The following is a 19,995-nucleotide window of genomic DNA, read 5'->3' as shown; positions in this document are numbered from 1 at the left end:
GATTAAAATGTAATTCCAACACAGTCTTGGAAGGCAAATAGGGGTGAAGTTTGAGAGCTCATCAGTATGAGATACTGAGCAAAGCAGACCTACTACCAAAGCATTCATATCTTCAATTCTCACCACTGATAGGGGTCTCATCACTCTTAACCAGAACACTATTTAGGTTCTCAAATTAATTTAGGCATAACAGGGAGTGAAAATGCTGTAAAGCCCTGTTAATAGTGAGTAGTGTAAGTAATAAGCCCTTAAAAGCGTTCAGAGAGAATTTAATAGTTAGTTTATTTATATTTTAAAGAGATAAAATAGTTCAAGCATGCAGTAAATGGTTATAATTTTCCTATACAACACTTGGGTCTTTTAAAATATGCTCAGTATTGGATTTTAATATCTAACTCAAATAGATTTCCTTTCTACTGTTAACGTGGGTATTTTTGAAACATTTATTTTCCTGTGTTATTAAGCAGCCATGCTGCTAGGCACAGCCCATAAATCTGAGTGGAGTGTTAGTCCTTCACCCGGGGCATTAGAAGTAGAGAGTAGGGACAGCAGTATTGTTAGTGGTAGTGTGATTGTGTTGCTCTGAGAACCACCCCTTTCTGGGCCAGCAATTTCAACAGAAATTGAGTACAGAATGGGCTTCTTGTGCAAGAAAGCACTGCTGATATATTAACTAAATGTCAAAAATGGTAGATGTCAAAACCAGTTGCCAAGAGCTGAACAAGTTCATGTCTTATTCATGAGTGTGTTTTAAGTGAGCCCATACTTAGTCTATCAACAGTCATGTAAGATTAGCTTGTGTGTGTGCATGATTATCAGGATTTACAGCAGTTTACCATTAAGATATTAATTCAATTTACTTCAACTACCCTAATGTTGACAGTATGACTTAAAGTATTCCCCAGGGACAAAGACTAGATGTATTTTGCATATTATACAAGTATTTTCTGGAAGAAAAAGGAAAAAGTTGCACAAAATTGTTTATTATTATTAAATAAAAGTAAACAAAGTGATTTTTAGTTTTGTTTGTTTATTTGGGTTTTTTTTGTTGTTGTTTGTGGTTTGGAGGGGGTTTTTCGGTTCAAATCCAGGTTGGATGAGGCCTTGAGCAACCTGGTGTAGTGGGAGGTGTCCCTGCCCATGGCAGTAGGAGTTGGGAGTAGATGATCTTTAAGGTCCATTCCTTAATATTCTATGATCCTATGATTCAGTGATGATGATAATGATGATTATTAACTTTGGGCATATAAAATACTGTCTAAACAGCATGTTCCCTCCTTTTCTACTTGAATCACCACAAACCTGCGTAGGAACAGTAGGTGAATAAATGAATCCCGGGCCTCTGGAAATCAGTAAACATACATAGGCAAATATTTGGATTAAATGAAAATTTCAGGAGGTCAGGTACATGTTTGATCATCCATATTCATATACACATACATACATATGTCTATATATACGTGTGTCTTTGTATATAAATACACACATATATGTATGAGTGCATATAGATGTATATTTATGTATCATAATTTGACCACTGTCCATCTGTGTATATATTGAGAAATAAATGAGTAATTATACTTTTCTATCTTTACAGTTTTTCAAATACACAGTCTAAAACTCTAAAAATACACTTTATAAATATAAACTACCAGAGTACTTTAATGCCAGAAAACATAAAGTTTTCTGAGAATTTTGAAACAGAAAATTTGATACAGAGTGAGTATCTTTAACTGCATTTCAGGGGCCAGGAGAAGGAAAATTTCTGGCTCCAGAGGCTGGGTTACACCTTTGAAGAGCACAAACTCCACCTAGTGATGGGTTCAATAATGAAATTTAGAAAACCAACAATTCTAAAGTACAATCTCAGCTGTATGACAGGACTGTGAAAATGAGAAATAAAAATTTAAGTTGATACAGTTGCCTTTGTGAAAGTAAGAAAATGACAGAGAAAAATGTACTGTGAATGTTTCTAGACCTCTTTGCTACTCGCCAGTTTATGAAAACCTTTCAGTAAAAAAACACCCTCACATTTGTGAACTTGTGAAAATACCCTCTAAATTAATACACATGCAACTTCTTTTATTTGTTTAATCTTTTTATTAACAAGGAAGATATGTAAAAAAAGACATCCAAATAGATTAAATTGTTCCTGCTTCTTGTTAAGCAAAGGGTATGAACAAGATAAATGTACAAGTCCCTGAAACTGCTTTGACATACAGCAGTTTACAGTCCATTACATAAACTTCTTTAGCATTAGATTTAAGGATAATTCCCACTTTAAAGTAATATTTCTCACTAAATTAGTTCACCTTTTAAAAAAGAAATTGTCCTTACAGTAACAATTTCTGTGACTGATATCCTGCTAAAAAAATAATTAGTGTTTATTTAAATTAATGAGGGTAACATTTACTTCATTTCCCCTTTTCCACTTTACTATTCTCAACAGTATCCAAGTAGAATAGAAACCACATGTGCATTCAGGAAAACAAAAAATTATTTAAATATAATGCAGACAAAAAATAGCTCATGTAAGGTACATTGTAGAACACAGGAATATCCTGAAGAAAACTAACAGAAACAAAAGGATCTTATTTAACTCTGGCAAAGGATGATCCAAGGATCCAGGTTTTTAATATGATGATTACTGTAGCGTAGAGGAGGCTCTCTGAAAGAATCTGAGCACCTTGCCATACTTACAAGGACAAAGAGTTCAGGTGAATCAACTTCTAGGACAAAAACAACTCTGGGCACTTCTGACCACACTATATAAAGTTTAAGCAACTCTGACAATCTCTCCCTTGTAAAGTATCCTGAAAAGTGCTCAGCTTATAAAAAATTCTTTGTTTTATATTTATGCTAGAGCTTGTCTATATTCATTAAAAAACCTAAGCATATTTTATTAAGGGGCAAACAGAGGCCCTGTATCACATTCATCACGGTAAGGGTCCAGAAGTCTATGGGGCCAGATGGGACCCACCCAAAGGTACTGATGGACCTGTTGGAAGAGCTCACTGAGACACTTTCCATTGTTTATCATCAGCCCTGGCTAACAGAGGAGGTCTCAGGTGTCTGGAAGTTGGAAAATGTGATGCCCATCTACAAGAAGGGTCAGAAGGGCAATCTGAAGAACTACAGGCCTGTCAGCCTGGCCTCAGTGCCAGGGAAGACTATGGAGCAGATTATCTTGAGTGCAACCACATGGCATGTGCAGGGACAGCCAGGGGATCAGGCCCAGACAACGTGGGCTTAGGAAACCATGCAGTGCTACAGGCTGGGGGCAGAGTGGCTGGAAAGTGGCCCAGCTGACAAGGACCTACAGCAGCTGGACATGAGTCAGAAGTGTGCCCAGGTGGCCAAGAAGACCAATGGTATCCTGGCCTGTATCAGCAAGAGCGTGGCCAGCAGGAGTAGGGAAGTGATTATCCCTCTGTCCTCAGCACTGGTGGGGCCACACCTTGAGTACTGGGTTCAGTTTTGGGCCTCCCACTTCAGAAAAGGCACTGAGGTGCTGGAATGTTTCCAGAGAAGGGCAACGGAGCTGGTGAAGGGACTGGAGCATAAATCCAAGGAGAAGCAGCTGAGGGAGTTGGGGGTGTTTATCCTGGAGAAAAGAAGGCTCAGGGGAAACCTTACTGCTCTCTACAAGTCCCTGAAAGGAGGGTGTAGTGATGTGGGCATCAGTCTCTCCTCCCACATAACAAGTGACAGGATGAGAGGAAATGGCCTCAAGTTCTGCCAGGGGAGGTTCAGGTTGGATATTAGGAAAATTTTCTTCACTGAAAAGATTGGAACAGAGTGCCCAGGGAAGGGGTGGAGTCACCATCCCTGGAACTATCCAAAAGGCGTGTAGATACGGCACTCAGGGACATGACGTAGTGGGGAAGATGGTGGTGCAGGGTTGTCTGTGGGACTCGATGATCATAGATGTTTTTTCCATCTTTAATATATCTATGATTCTAAGGGTTATATTTATTATTCACCTGACTAAATTCAGAAATCAAATTTTATTTAGTGGGAATGTCAGTAATCAGATAGTCAGTTTGTGACTTCTGCCTCTTCCACTAATTAAAAAAGCAAACATTCTGCTCTTCCATACCAATAATGAGATTCATTGCTCCTGCTGCAAAGTCTCTATTTGAAGAAAAGCCAAGCTGCCTGAGAAAATCATGAATATTTATCCCACCATGATCTGTCTGGCATACCAACATATGCCACAGTAATTCCGGTTACATTATTTTCCTGTAAGAAAAGCTTCACTAGATATGGATGTTCAAAGAATATAGGATTAGAATCCAAGTGAAACAAGAGTGATGATGTCCAGTTTTCACTGGGCCTGATCCTGTGAAGAGAGAGGCCCAACAGCTTATTCTGATCTCAGCAGGAGTAAAGGTGTTCAGCACCTCTCAGAAATAAAAGGTTTCTCCAAGTGCCAGTTTGGCAGGATAGTTACTTACATACTTTCTTACATACTGCTCTTAGGTACTGTTCCCTATGGGACTGCTGCCATACATGAAATTAGGCATGAACTCAAGTAACTTCTTCCATAATGGCCTACACCTTAACTTGAAAGTTTTATTGCTACTTTTCTAAGTCAAAACATGTTTGTAAGTAACTGAGTACCTCCAGTATTCTTAACTAAGTTGTTAAATCAAATAATATCTTACATCAGATATAATTTTGCAAGAGTATCATACTGAAAGTGGTACTCTGTAGACTGGCGCAGAATAAAATTATTTAGAAAAAAAACATAAAATGACTGCATTCAACTTTTCACACAAAACCCCCACATTTTGTTTTAGAACACCAACAGGTAAGGCCACAGAACTCCAGCAAGGTGCTGATAAGTATATCAATTTAAACAATTAAAATTACCAATAAATATCAAGAAAATCATCTGCCTATTTAAAATTACAGCAATCAAATCAATCAAAAAAAGCAGCCACCAACATTGCAAGTCATAACTGTTTTCAAGTAAAAATTGCACTATGTGCTTTAAGACTGTCACATTCTCACATATTATAACAGTTTTAGAGTAACATACATGTATTAACTTTCATCCTTCTGTCCTGGTTAGACACAGTTTCACTGGAATTCTCCAATGTATGATTCTGATTTTCATCCTTACTGTCTTCACCAGGTAAATCTTCCTTTTCTTTTCCTTCAGTCTGTAATGGCTTTTCAGATCTGTCTTCCTTTCTGCTACATACATTCTTCTGGCCTGTCAGTGGCTTTCGCTTAAACAGGGAAAACTGAAGTAAAAAAACAGGTAAATAATATGTGCAAAACAGTTAGCTCTGAAATTCAAGATTAAAAACCACAAACCCTTTTGTGCATGACAAGGTCAACTGAGGTTGTAAATTTCTCCTTGGTAAAATAAATAATCTCTTAAAAACAAAACGACTGCTTCAAAATGTTAATGAAAAACATTTGCAATATTTGAAATGTGTCAAAATAGTACATGTGAACCAGAGAAGTTAAAATGATTGCATTTTGTTAAATTATACATTGTACAGTTTGTACTAAATACTGCAAGTGGTGCAATTATTTGGGTTTCTTTCAAATAAGAATCTGAGGCAAGGTCCAAAAAATACAGGTTCAGATCTCCAAAGCCCCAGAGCAGTAAGTGTTTAATATGCTTCCTTAAAAACGTGTGTACTCCCGTTAAAGTTAATGACAGTGCTTGTGTCAGTGAGACTACACACGTGCTCAGAGTTAACTGGTGCTTAAGGTCTTTGTTCAACAGGAAACACAGCAGCCAGTTTCTGCAGAAGCCTCTGGATCCTAAACCTGTAAGAAATTCCATATCAGGTACTCCTCAACATGCTTATACACACATATATAGATATATATGATCCCCAAATCATGTTGGAAATAGATGCAAGATAAACTAGCTTAGCTGCTGCTTTCAGAGAGAAATATGAGGGAAAATAGATAATGTCCCATATGAATCAAGTCCTAAGTTTTCACCTCACCAATATGTGATGTGATGTGATGTGATGTGATTGATGTGATGTGATGATGTGATGTGATGTGATGTGATGTGATGTGATGTGATGTGATGTGATGTGATGAACAACCTGTCTTTTACATGAACAGGTGATAATGGGCTTTATCTCATTTCTACTATGATTTATTCTAAGAGAGCAATTATTTGGACAATTATCACAAAATAAAATCAAATCTTAAAGAGGAGGAACAGGTTGCTCAGCAGTTTAATTATTTGTGCAGATCATGTAAATTGAGGTATTTGCATTGGTAACTGCCCACTGCCACCTTGCTCACTCATGAAACTAGAAGGAAAAACCAGGCCACCTACCTTTTTTCTCCCAACAATTCCTCCAGTTATTTGGTCATCATTGTTCTCTGAAGAATTTTTCACAGTATGATTGTCGGTGCTTTCTTCTTCTAAAATAACATAAACATTTATATAAACTTCTCTCTGACTCATGCAAATCATAAAAATATCACAGAAAAACAGAAAACAACCCCAAAAAATTGTTCTTCAAATTATTTTTGAAGTAGAAGTCACAAAAAATGTGGATCATAAAAAAAAGGCAATCAGAATATTCATTTCAACTTGACACCCAGCCTGAAAAGACTATTTTTATTTTTTTAATTTCTCTATATAATGCCCTTATAATGCTCTTCAGATGCTTGATTCTCAAGAACAGAACACTTATGGTAGTGACACTATATAAAATATTTTGACTTAACACTCGTAGTTTGCTCTTGCTGACAGATGACAAAGTCTTGCACACTGATTTGAAAGTATATTCTAATTTGGGAAAGCTGGCTGTTAGGGCAGGAGTTACAGTTAAGCATGAATTTTATTCCATAGAAACAATTCTGGGAATGGAAAAACTTTCCATTTGAGTTGATGTTCCTGTGTTGAAATTTTCCTATCCTCCCTGTAAAAATCATATAAATTTAGAACTTAATATCAAAACTTCCAGATCACTAGATAATGGAAAAATATTTAAGTATCCATTCTGTACAAGCTATTTATACTATAATATTGAAAATAAATGGCATAGCTTCTTCTTTATAAAGGCTTTATTATAATAAAGGCTTTTTTTTTAATCACATTTGTTATTCTATTTCAAAAGAACAATTATAGATTATTCCAGAATTTCTAAAACGAAAGAAGCCCTTCATATATGGGGCACCCAACTTTGTGCTCCCCAGCTTTTAAAAAGGAATATATAATTCACAAAAACTGTCATCAAAACTCCAGGGAACATCTAGACTTACATCCTCAGCATCTCTGAACAGAGTTCAGTAATTATCACACTTCACCTAAAATAGTCTGCAAACGTGATGAGGAAGTTGGCAAAGACGAGGAAGACTTTTGACAAGGTTCTCAGCTGAAGTGAGATAACACAATTACTGTGACTTTGGCACTGCACAACTGGAACTGCTCCTAGCAAGTAAGATACAGCCCTGCTAAGAGAAAGTCCTTCTCATGGACTTCCTCCAATACATGACTGGGAAAAGTATTTATTTCTTTCAAATCAGTAACAATTATTAATGGTTTTTTTGCGTCTGAAATTTCATTGCCTCTCAACAGCTGCTTTACCAATTACTGACAATAACTGTGCCATTCAGTATTTTTTATAATATGGGATTGCTTAGAACAATTTTATTTTTTGAAATGTTGTATTTGTCTTTAGGAATTGTATTCTTACCCTGCTGAACGATGGTCTCTTTCTGAGTAGTCTCTTCTGTCTATAGAGAGACAAAACCAATTAAATCTCTACATTCAAACTTGTTAAAAAGTAAGATGTTTTATGATTAACACCTACATGTGTTCCTCTCTCTACCAAAACCACCCCAAACAACAACTTTGCATTTACAGGGTAGCTACACATATTCAAACTAATGCTGGTTATAGAACCAGATTCTTTCAGAGAACAGTAACTTAATAAGACTAAATGCTCTTACCTCTCCAGTTTCCATTGTGCTATTACTGCTTTTCTCTCCCTCAGGTGTTTTACTAGGTTTCTCTTTTGCATATTTTTCCTCTATTTCCTCTTCTTTCTCTGTTCCTTCTCTAGATTCTTCTCCTGTTTCCTCTTCTCCTTCTGCTTCTTCTATTTTTTCTTCTTCTTCTGTTTCTTCTTCTTCTTCCTCCTCCTCCTCATCATCTATCTCTTCATCTCCAGATAAGTTTTGTTCCTTTGACAAAATTGCCAAAACATAATTTTGAAACTCAGGGTGCACAGTGATATCATGGTCCTTATCCTACACCAGCTCATCAATTATTAGGATTTGACTAAGAACAAGAAAAATCAAAAGAGAATGTTCCAAGCAAATAGAATGAGGACAAAGACAGGAGGCTCCACTCATGGTTTGCTAATTTTAATAGATTTTTAAAAAACAGACCTCCAGTGACCATTAGGAATGCAACTGATCTTTATGTTTCGCCAACATGTGTCTCAGAGAAAAAGTAATGAAAACAAACTTATTTTTGGAAAGAAAATATTTCTTTTAAATGTTTGAAATATGCATAATTGACAAAAGCAGTAGTAATTCCAACACTGAAAAAAAAAATTAAAACCTATTTCCCAAGAAAATTAATAAATACCAGATACGTTTTGATTCATGTGATTCAATACAGACATGATAACTTGAATTTAAGTTAGTTTCAGCCTACAATAAAACTTCAATATAGTAAAATAAATTAGCCAAGGGTATTATAAAATAAATTTTAAAAGATGCAAATGTTATTTTTTTAAAAGTTTTTAAAGAATCAATTATATCCTTCTTACTCCATTCAGACTGTCATTACCATGCCATTATGTATTTACAACAGCATGAAATACAATATTTGAAACAGAAACATTCTCCTTCTCATTGCAGAAATACAAGGGCCTAAACCAAGTCCAAGATGGACTTCTGATGTCAATCCAGTGAAGATTTATCAGTACATCAGAATGTCCAGAAAAAGAGGAACACATCTGTTCCACCGCAGCCCGTGTCACGATGGTGACTGGTGGGAAGTATCTGCACAGTCTTTTGGAAGTGTGGTGAAGGAATGGGTCTTATATTGAACACCTTTGTATACCTGAGCCCAAATGTTGTCTCCTATCTGTTGCCAATGTTTTCCTTATTCTCTCTTACTTCTTTGATCTTACTTACTTCTTGATCTCTCTTACTTCTTTATCTCCACAATGACTGTTTTCATGGTCATCAGAAGGTAACTTCCTGGTCAGGAGGAGACCACGAATTAATGTTTCTAGAGGTTGGAGCACAGAGCTCTTTGGTGGAACTCCTTTGCTAAGCACCACTCTGACATCCCAGGAATCTGAGACACCCTTACATGTGATTTATGGAGACCTGCATTATTCTGGAGCCCAGCTCACAGCCTACACCACCTAACATCACACTAGATGAATTTGTTTTGGTAACTGAGCCATGCTCCTCATCCCCCCAAAAAATGGTGCAAGTGAGAGACACTCCTTGTACTCCAAAGAAGACACCTACTGTTGTTTAACTGAGCAGCTTCACAGACTGACCCCATTTCCATTTACTGCATTTGCAGTTTGCCACAGGTGTCTCTGGCTGTCACCTCATCTATTCAACTCCTAAAATAGCCCATTTTGAATCATAATTTAAAGCACAGTTTTATTACTGCCACTTCTGCTTGCCCATTTACAGGCATGTTTATGAGAGTTTTTACCAGTGGTGATGAATTATATGAGAATGTCATAATACAGATAAGTTTTTATTTTAAAATATTAATCACCTGATCATTAAAAAGAATATCTGAAAAATCTGAGGCTGCTAATTAAGGCATATATATATGTAGGTATATATATGTATCATGTATATATGTTACATGCATATATTATATACATGTATAAAATCTCTTCATTATTCTCTTCATCATGCATTAGGGAGTTTGTTTTCTTATTCCACTCTAAATTCCTTTTTCATAAAAAGGTGTTCTAAGAATACCTTCAACAGTTTTACTTCTGAAGTTGAGACAGAGGGAAGCTGACTTGGCCAAGGTCACACACAGAAAGTAAAAAGTAGTAAAGAACATACAAGTGACATATTTCAAACTGTTTTCATTTAGCTTGAGGTTCCAGTTTCTTCAAGGGCAAAACAGTGGTCGGTACTATGAAACAGATTTAAACATTTTGTACCTCTAGTACCTCAGTACAGCAGAACAACAGTCTAGAAAATATCAACTTAACACATATACAAAATTTTGTATAACTGTCTTTTTTGCTTAATTTTTTGCATGACTTTATTCTGGTTTTCCTGTAAATCCAGACCTTCATAACAAGACATTCTTAAGGATGAATTTGCTTTTTCCAGGCTTTAGGGGATGAATAATCTTACTTGCCCTGGTTTTGGCAAAAGTATTGCCTTAGTGGGTATAACTGTCTTTTGCTAAAGTGGCTGCAGCTGGCTTTTCTTTGGGCAGATTTATACAGAATAATGACATTTCTTCTCAGAATACTCTATAAAAATATGTTCTTATGTCTACAGGAGAGAGGGAAAAAAATTTCACTCTCTTCCCTATTGTTGCCTCAGCTGGTGTCATGTTCTGGCTAAAAGACAGTCTCACTGAAGACGTCTCATGGTAGACCTTGCTCAAATGACAGCTGCAAACTGGGTTTCTCTACAGTGCTGTAACTATTTCATTGTGGATCCCTCCTGCATCATTTATGAAAACTGAGCTCTGGCAGACAAGCTGCTCATAATTAGCATTTCAGAAGGGAAGGCTTATAGTATCTTTCCATGTCTCCTCAAGAAGTCAAAATAATGTTTGCCACCGCCACCTTATATTTCTAGGGAAGAAAATCTCAAAGCCACTGATGAGACAAATTTAGTTGCAGATTTTTTTAAAAATCTGGTAAAAACTCAGTGATGAAGAGAAAGCTGTAATTAATTTGTGTACCACTTGAAATGGAGAGTTCTGGAAAGCTCTGGTTTACAAAGATGTTTCTGTTTTTAGTTGCCTAGGAAACTGTTAAAAATCCAGACAGAAGATTAATAAAGAGAGTTAAGAATGAGGTAGGTAGCTACATGTTTCTTCCTTGGGGGTGTTCTGCTAAGAAGCCATAAACCAGGAATTGCTTAGCTGAGTTTTTAATCATTTAAGGAACAGATTTTTCCAATGACCTGCCCAGCCCATTACCTTTAAATGCCCAAAAAACACGCCATGGCCCTCTAACATGTCTATACAACAACTGAATGATACAAATACCAAGTAGGAGTTTCCCTGTGAAGTAGAAGACTCTTAGTAGATGGGTGTTATGTCTAATGAGGTTGGTCAATTGGCATAATGCTTCATAAGGGACTGAACAGTGCTCCCTTTGTAGAGCACTAGTAAAGACAACTACAAAATACATTTCTAGGACTATCTTTCTGCTTTGATGCAGGACTGAATAGAGGAATAGGTAGAGGAATCATATCCTATGCTACCTCTCATTTTGCTCTCCAAAAACCTAGTGCACATCAGTGTCACTTCTGAATTGTCCATGCTGGGAAAATGAGCTAGGTTAGTTTTTTACTAAAACAGCATTGAAAGTAACAGCGTTAACCATGATCTTACAGGAAGATGAGAGAGAAAAAATATTCCCAAACGACTCAGTTTACCCTTTATGGATTGGAGATATATGGACAGGTAGGCATGTAACATTTTCTTGATACTGACCATGATGTCAAGGTGTCTGATATGAACTGACTGGAAATACTACCTGACAAAACTCTTAGCAAAGCTAAGATAAATACCTTGTAGTTTCTTACCCAGCAGTTACAGTGAAAGCTTAATACCTTAAAATCCACATAGTGCTAACCACTTGGCATCAGGCATTTGAACTGGGCTTTCATTTTGTAGGTATTTCTACTGAAAAGTTATTAGCTCAGTTTTTCTAAACCTCAGAGAATTATTTTTCAATTTCAGGATGACTAAATAAAGCTGTCCAGTTTAATGACTAACAAAAATTCAAAGACATAAGTACTCAAATGAGAGATTTAACAGCTTATCCTTCCAATTACAAAAAGGAAACACAGAATCACAGAAATCAATTAGGTTGGAAAAGACCTCTGAGATCATTGAGTCCAACCTGTGACCTAACACCACCGTGTAAACCAGACCATGGCACTGAGTGCCATGTCCAGTCTTTCCTTAAACACCTCCAGGGACAGTGACTCCACAACCTCCCTGGGCAGCCCATTCCAATGCCCAATCACTCTTTCTGTGAAGAACAAGGGAGGTAGTCAACAAGCCAAAGTAGGCTTTCCTTACACATTGTCAAGGAGACAAACAGCTCAGCTAAATACACTTAAAGAATTTTGAGTGAAGAGCTGAGCCTTGCACCATAACTAGACTTCAACTCAGTTATACTGGTTTCCTAATTGTACAATTCTATGTCAAGAGCACTTGACATGGATTACCTCATACTTATATCAGCCCCTTAAAGCTGCTGTTCTGTAAGTATCCTGGAATACTAATACAACACTGAACTTGTAATTTCAGGCACATAGTGCAGTGAAACAACTGCAAATCAGTTTTATGTCAGGCAGGAGTTTCCATTGCTAAATGTCGATAAAAAACTGAATTTTTAAGATAGTTATAGCTTCTTGTAAATATAATGGAAAAAAACATATCAAAGTAGTAGATGCCCACATAGTGATACAATGATTATGCTGGACACGTGATGATCAATTATCACAATAGTGCCCTTCAACAAGATGGTGTCATTCTGAGAAAAATGGAATAAAAAAGTGTATACAAAGCTGTAAACAGCATTGTAGAAACTGATTGGACAGACTAATTTTCCATTTTTGTTTTACTAAGCTTTTTTCTGCCAATACTTTGCTATGCAACATATTTTATTTACTAAATGCCAGGTATAAGGACCTTCAAGTTTCCACAAGTTTCCATTTGTGCACTTTTGTCACAGGCTGGCAGTGCACACACTTTGCATTAAGAGAAGTAATCTGATCACACTTATTAATCAAGACTTTAGCTGTCATTCTGAGACTGCACATAGATATTTATTTCAGAGTAGCAGACAGTAATTTTTGAGGGCATTATCCTAAAGATTATTTGAGTTTGCTTTGGTGCAATTGTTCTGTAGCTTGCCAGCTTGCTGCTGTAGGTGTACTTGGGGAAAGATATATTTCTACATTCTTGTTTGAGTAAAAATAACTACTTATCAATGTATAAAATTTTAATGTAAAACTTTATTCTGAAAAAGTATTTGTACTTTCAGTTTTGTGTCAGATTTTGACTATTCAGTACAAATTTAAAAAGAGTTATCTAAAGGATTCTCTTTCCCCAGCAACTCAGAATGAATTTTTTGTTTATCCCCCAAAATAGCTCAGATATACTGCAGCTTCCATATACAAAACTGCTACCTCCTCATGAAAGTTTTCTTTATTTGGAGAACAAACAAATAATATAAATTTCCATTGCAAAAAGGAAAAAAAACATTCTACAGAACTAGAAAGAATTTTTAAGGTGTTTTCTGAAAACCATAAAACAAGTTGGAGACTGTTTACATCAAGTATAATCTCTTATGAGCTATTTTACACAGTAACATAAATACCCTCTAATATTCACTTACTCAGAAATAGCATACCAAAATAACTCCAGGGTACTTAAGCCAAACAGATGAAATATAATGAGCAACTGCAAATTAGAATATGTTGATGTTATCTGAAAAACTTTTTGTGTCTCTGGAAGACACTATGCTGCATAAAATGAATTCTTAATGCTAACAGACATGGAGAAAAAAAATTACTTGGGAATATTAGCCCACAATGGGATGCATATTGTGCATATTTTCCAAATCCTTATAGAAAAAGTTTTGGTGTCTGGAGTTTGTCATGCAGCTCCCACGTATTTGCAAGTGAATGAGGACAGTCACTTCTTTCTGCTTTTATTGTGCACACAGCTTAGAGTACTGCGAGTCTCTCCAAAATCCTGTACTTTCCATTGAAATCCTGCCTTAATCATGCTGATTATTACTCAGTGCTTGGATAAAAAGAATGGTAAAGGCAAATTTTCACCAAAACACCAGAGCAGGCAGGAAGGTTCTTTAAGATTCTTTGACTCTACATTCCTCAAAGGGATGTCCCATGGTTCACTGCTAAAACCTCTACAGCCTGCAAGACTGGACTTCTAAGGGGAGAGCCCTCCCTTCAAAATACTCTGACGTAAAAGTAGCAAATCCTACACAACCATCACTAACCTTTAAGCCCGTTCTCACCTTGTAGATTTTTCAAGGCACACCCAATTTGGTAATGCAAGTCCCACCACCTTCGCCATGCAATTGTTTTCCACACCGTGCCAGCACTTGTGGGAGTTCTCCCCCAGCCACAGGAAGGCTGTTTTTAAAGCATGGCTGGATGTAGGACACATTCAGGTTCACTTTGTTCTTTTTCTCCTCAGAGATGATAATGAAGTGCCTAGTAAAGGAGATTAAATTTTGCAGCAGTTCTGCTGCTGTGTTTCTAATTATGAATGTAGTTTTGTGCCTTGGATAGATGCTGGATAGAATGAAAGTAAAGTATTTTATACTTCCAGTAAGAAAGCCAGCCTCTGCCAGGGTGGTTCACAATCCCAAACTCTTATTAGGTTGGTCATTATTGTTCACTTTTCAGTCAAACAGCACAGCACAGGCTCTTTTGCTAACATGGGTACACAGGGAATTTGAAACATTACTCTTTAATACTACTGTGATCTATGTCCTTAAAGGAATAGGCACAGATAAAGTATTTATTTAATATAAAATTCTGCTTAGAGCTACCATTCTTTAGCTCTCTCTCACACTCTCCATATGACATCACAAATACTTTCTATTTCACAGAAACCACAAATGCAACTCTGTGTGAAAGGTGTAGTAGTCATGACAAATTATAAAGCTCTAAACCCATAACACTGAACCTAGGATGTTCCAGAAGATTGTTCTGCAATCCAGCTCAGAAAGAGTAATTTCTGATTTTTCAATGATGGAAAAATATGAAAAACGTGAAAGGCAGAATGGCAAATATCTTTAAAGTTGACATTTCAGGGCCCTGACAATAAATATTTTTGTAACTAAGTATGGGGCTTTGAGATAATGGTATTAATATTTGTTTAAATTATTATAGCATGAGGTTGCCAAGCAAAAAAGCAAGGGGCACTCTCATAAATTCTTAGAAAAAAGACAGTGATTAACTGTACTTGCTTCTTCTTCTGGCAATAGAAAAATAAAGCCTCTGTTGCTCTCAGCAGTGCAATTTTCTTACGCCAAAGCTATCTCTCCAAAATCCTTTCAATATGCAAAAGTTAACTTCTCCTCTCTCCATTAAAACATATGAAGAAGTGTATGAAAATATGACAGCTCAGTGAGTGACTTCAGATCATGAACACGCTTGGAACTTCACTGAGGACAAAAACTATTGGTTTGCCTTTTGGGTGAGCAAAGTATTTGCCCAGTTGCTCACAGAATGCCATGGTACTAAACACTCTAATTTTTTTGAATTCTGTGATTAGATATTGGTTGCCCTTTTTTTTTTCTTTTCACAGATCTAAAGATCCTGTTATTTCTGAGTTTGATTCTGCTTCCCATAATGTTATTTGAGAGGTAAGCTCTAGAAGGTATTATCATGTTGGGAGAAATTTTATCTTAAAAAGGTATTAGGTTTTATTTCCCCCTAGGTTTTATTACTTAAAGGTAATAAAAACTAGGGAAAAAAAAAAAACTAAAAGCAATGAAAGCAAAAACTAGATGTTCTTTTCTGCATGATTCTGAAAGGCCCCATTTTAAAAAATATCCATGTATCTATTCAGATAAGAAACTGGAACAAAAAATAGTGAATGAAACTCAGACATTTTCTGTAGCTTGGAGAGGGACATTTTTGTTATTCAGCATCAATTATGCAAAGAGAACTACTATCTGAATAAATGGTTTGATATTTTCAGATATAATGGAAAAACTTACCTGCTGAAATTTTGCAAGCATAAGAGAAGAGCTGAGCTACAGCATATTCCAAAACCACCTAGAGCACCCTCACCTCTAACAAGAGCTGTGAGGCAGGAGCAGACTTGCACCCTGCCCCACTGAAAGTGCCAGAGGTGCTTGTAATTCATGCCTGCTGTAAAAGGTAGTATATGCATATATAATTCTGTGAACGTCTGTGAAAGTGTGCAGGGGGATTAAAAGTTCTGAGATGAGCAGCAGAGGAGTGCTTAGAAATTATTGGTTGCTTATTAACATTTTATGGATGTCTAATGTTGCTGTCACCTGCTGTATTGCTGCTCTTGAACTGAACGTGTAGCTGGTTGATTGCTGATTAACTGTAATTAATAAATCAATAAATCACTAATTCTTTATTTGACTTAAACCACAGACCTGAACAGTTTTTCCATGTGACAATCATTAGGGAATAAATCATGAAGAGGAAATAAATGTTTGGGGTTTTTTTTCTAAGAATACAAGAACACAAAGACATTAAATGACAGTACCAAAAGATGGATTCAAATAAAAAAAAATGTTACTTCTTCAAACGATGTATAAAGAAATGTAATAAATATTTTCCAAAATATGTTCTGGATGCTAAATGGGTTAAAAGTCAATTGAAAGAAATTCATGGAAGGCAAATGGCTGTTAAATATAATACTTATACCTGCTGAACCACAAATTATTGATTATACAGAAGGTATTTGGTATTTGATTATACTGAATGTATATTAGTATATTGAATGTATTTGGTACATTAAAATGTACTATTTGAATAATTACACAGGAGAAGTAACACTACTTTTTGTGCTATTCTAATATTTTTTCCCCAGGCATTCACCAGTAGCCACTGGTAGAAATAAAGATGTCTGAGCAGTTGTCTGTTGTTTTCTCTCTCTATTGCAGGATTTTCTTTTCTCTACTAAAAACTAGTTCAGGAGCATTTCTGCCATGTTGCTTCAGTGCTGCACATAAATCTTTCTGTATGCCATAATAAATACCAAGGACATACTGAATTTTCACAAAACCACAAGTAACAAACTTTATAAACCAGTATGAGTCAAACTAAATTAAATTCCACTCGTTATGCTAATGGAGTTCCAAAGTCCCATCAAAGCCCAGAAACATTGGCACAATGTACAATTTATGTAACGATTCAGCGGAAAACCCTTAGAAGTGCTGCAGTAATGCTCTGCTTTTCCCCCACCACAGGAATGATCCACAAAACTACATAAAATTAGTTCTCAAATCAATGAATTTTCATCCAGACAAAACAAAGAAGAGGAGATGCCCATGAGCTGGCTTCCCTTCACTCTAGGAAAGCTTTATGCTGATGCACGTGGTAAGAGAGGAACAACAAGTGGCCCCCATTTGCCTAAGAATTAAGATTAAAAGCTACAGCCAAACAGTGAATGAAGAGCCATTCCTATGTGGAATTGGAAACCACTTGCTTTAAAGTGCTCTCACCTTTTTCTCCCTCTCTCTAGCAAATACTTTTAACAAGAAATAACAGACTTTTTCACAACACAGTTTTCTTCCAAAGATGAATTCTAGAATCACAAAGATGTAGGTGTCATATCCAAGAAGCCCAGTTTTAGGCCTATAAAAATACTTCTCAATATTACTCAAAGTTTGATCACAGTGACATCCTAATCTTTCCCAAGAAGGATAAAATAACACATCATAGCTTCACTTAGTTTCAGAAGGAAGTATTTTCACAGGAGTTCAGTGACAAAGCAGCACTTCTGAGGGTTCTGTTAGAGCTGTTTTCTTGGGAAGTGCCTTTAACTGTTAAAATATTGCACTCTATCAGACTATGAAGATACTTACCTTGTTTCAAAGACACATGCTGATGTCAAGGCAATGTGTTCCAGAGAATTCCAAAGCTTGAAACACATTTCACAGGGACAAAATACAGTCACTGGATTAACTTTTCATTGTAGTTAGGCATGGCACATGACCAAAGTGATCTTACCTTGAAATGCAGTATATGGAAGGGGTGAGTAGGACAGGAAGGATCAAACTAGACTACAATCTACTGGCAAACTACTAATCTGCTACAGGTTTTTTAGAAAATGAATTCTGGAGACATTGTATCAAAGAGTTTAATGCCAGTATCTTACAAAACAGTATTAAAAATGTTTCATAATCCCAACATAAGTATTGATTCCATTAACATTTTTATTGAATGACATTTACTCATTTTGATTCCTTTCTTCTCCTCTTCTCATTTTCAAATAGGATTTAAGTAACTATCTTGCTAGAAAATGAATGTCAATACTGAGTTTTGTTTACAAAAATGTCCCAGACCACCCATTAGCACAGAATTTAAGTAACAGTGCTATATGACAAGTCCCTATCTCTTCATTTGCCAGTTCAGCCCCCAGTAGTTGAAACAGTAATGCAATATCTTACAAAAATAACTTGCAAGACTTGTTTGTGTATTTTAGGGAAACTCCAGAAGTATTAACCTTGTCTTTTCCAAAAAGAATTCAGACTTTCTTGCCACTTTCTTTACTATTCCATCTGGCTTCTAGCTCTACCTCTTTTGAGAGATCACAGATGTGATTTTTTAGAAGGGAAAAGCACAGATCTCCTCCAATGAGGAGAAGCTTTGGCTCAGATACCAAAAACATATATATGCTTCACACAACAACAGAATATATTCCCCTTCCTGAGAACCTTAGAGTTAGATGACTAATGTAATGCAGTGTTTTGTAGGCAGATATAGAATCTTCTGTGTACTGCACAGTATAAACAAGTAAAAAAAGTTTACAAGTATATTTTCAAATTCTTTTCACCAAGGGTGAAAGCTAAAAGTTATCCCTGAACAGATACATTCTGACTCTAACTTAAGCTAGGCCAGATTCTGAGACTTGTGCATTTGCACATAATTGTGTGCCAAACACCAAAACAAAAAGTCAACCTTAAGGCCTTTGAAAAATGCCAGGCCATCACTTACCCAGGCCTGCATTTCCATTTACCTCTCATCAACTAACCCAAAATTTGGCAACTTATCTTTTCTTTAATTGATGCTGAGTACTCAAATATTTTACCAATGTATGAACAGAAGAAAAGTAGGGGGAATGAATATGGACTGACAGCAAAATTTAAAAATATGTATATTTGCTAATTTACCGACACACCTTTCATATAAGGCACAGTTACAAGTAAGCTGTCCTGCAACTAATATTGATGTATTGCTGATTCAAAGGCAAAGAAGATTACACTGTTACAATGTATAATTCATGTTGGCAACACAACATTACAATTTAATTAAGAGGCAAACACAGTTTACCTCCTCAGCCATTATTTTTTAAATCTGTGTCATACATGATAAACATGATTGTAAAAATGACTATATCAACAGCTTACGATTTCTCTTATAAAAGCTTCCCAAATCTAAACATTTTCTTCAGTCTTTTTCGAGAAATTGGCACTTAAATGCATGATAATGTATTTTGACTACATTAGAAGTTTTTTTAAGTAATAAAAATCAACCTGCCATCGTTCCGAAGTTTCCTGAAGAGGCTTAAAATGCATGTCCAGTAGTCTATTCTACTTTAGTGTTAAATAATGAGGTAGCACATTGTTCCAAAACTGTTCTGAATTATGTAAACCATTTGCTACACGCTGTTTGGACTTCATGGTTTGTTTAGAGCTGTTTGGTAAAGCAGTACTTTCTGTCTTTTCTGACTTCCTGGATTTGCTTTTCTTTTGTGGAAGCTTATTATGATAATTTTTTCTTTTATCTTTTGCTTTTTCCTCTTCCTCTTCTTCTTCCTCCTCATCCTCTTCCTCCTCTCCTACATCCCTTTCCTCTTCTTCTTCTTCCCCCTCTCCCTCTTCCCCTTCTTCTCCCTCTTCCCCTTCTTCTTCTCCCTCTTCCCCTTCTTCTTCTCCCTCTTCCCCTTCTTCTTCTCCCTCTTCCCCTTCTTCTTCTCCCTCTTCCCCTTCCCCTTCTCCTTCCTCTTCTTCTTCTTCTTCTTCTTCTTCTTCCTCTTCTTCTTCTTCTTCTTCTTCTTCT

General features: G+C 36.3%; 1 protein-coding gene across 1 annotated transcript in view; it reads right to left on the bottom strand.

The window, feature by feature from the left end:
- Positions 1–3,570: 3,570 nt before the first annotated feature.
- RPGR (retinitis pigmentosa GTPase regulator) overlaps positions 3,571–19,995 on the bottom strand; it is a 50,557-nt gene continuing 34,132 nt past the window's right edge. Inside the window, exons 16-19 of the mRNA XM_017810876.1 lie at positions 7,945–8,244; positions 7,689–7,728; positions 6,320–6,408; positions 3,571–5,252 (exon numbers count right to left, since the gene is read on the bottom strand). Of these exons, the coding sequence (XP_017666365.1) occupies positions 5,031–5,252; positions 6,320–6,408; positions 7,689–7,728; positions 7,945–8,244 (651 nt within the window). The 3' untranslated portion in view covers positions 3,571–5,030. The remainder of the gene's footprint in view (positions 5,253–6,319; positions 6,409–7,688; positions 7,729–7,944; positions 8,245–19,995) is intronic.

Source organism: Lepidothrix coronata, unplaced genomic scaffold, assembly GCF_001604755.1.
Source record: "Lepidothrix coronata isolate B3197 unplaced genomic scaffold, Lepidothrix_coronata-1.0 Scaffold30, whole genome shotgun sequence".
NCBI lineage: Eukaryota > Metazoa > Chordata > Aves > Passeriformes > Pipridae > Lepidothrix > Lepidothrix coronata.
Note: the sequence above shows the minus strand (reverse complement) of the source record. Positions and strands in the feature narration are given on the sequence as shown.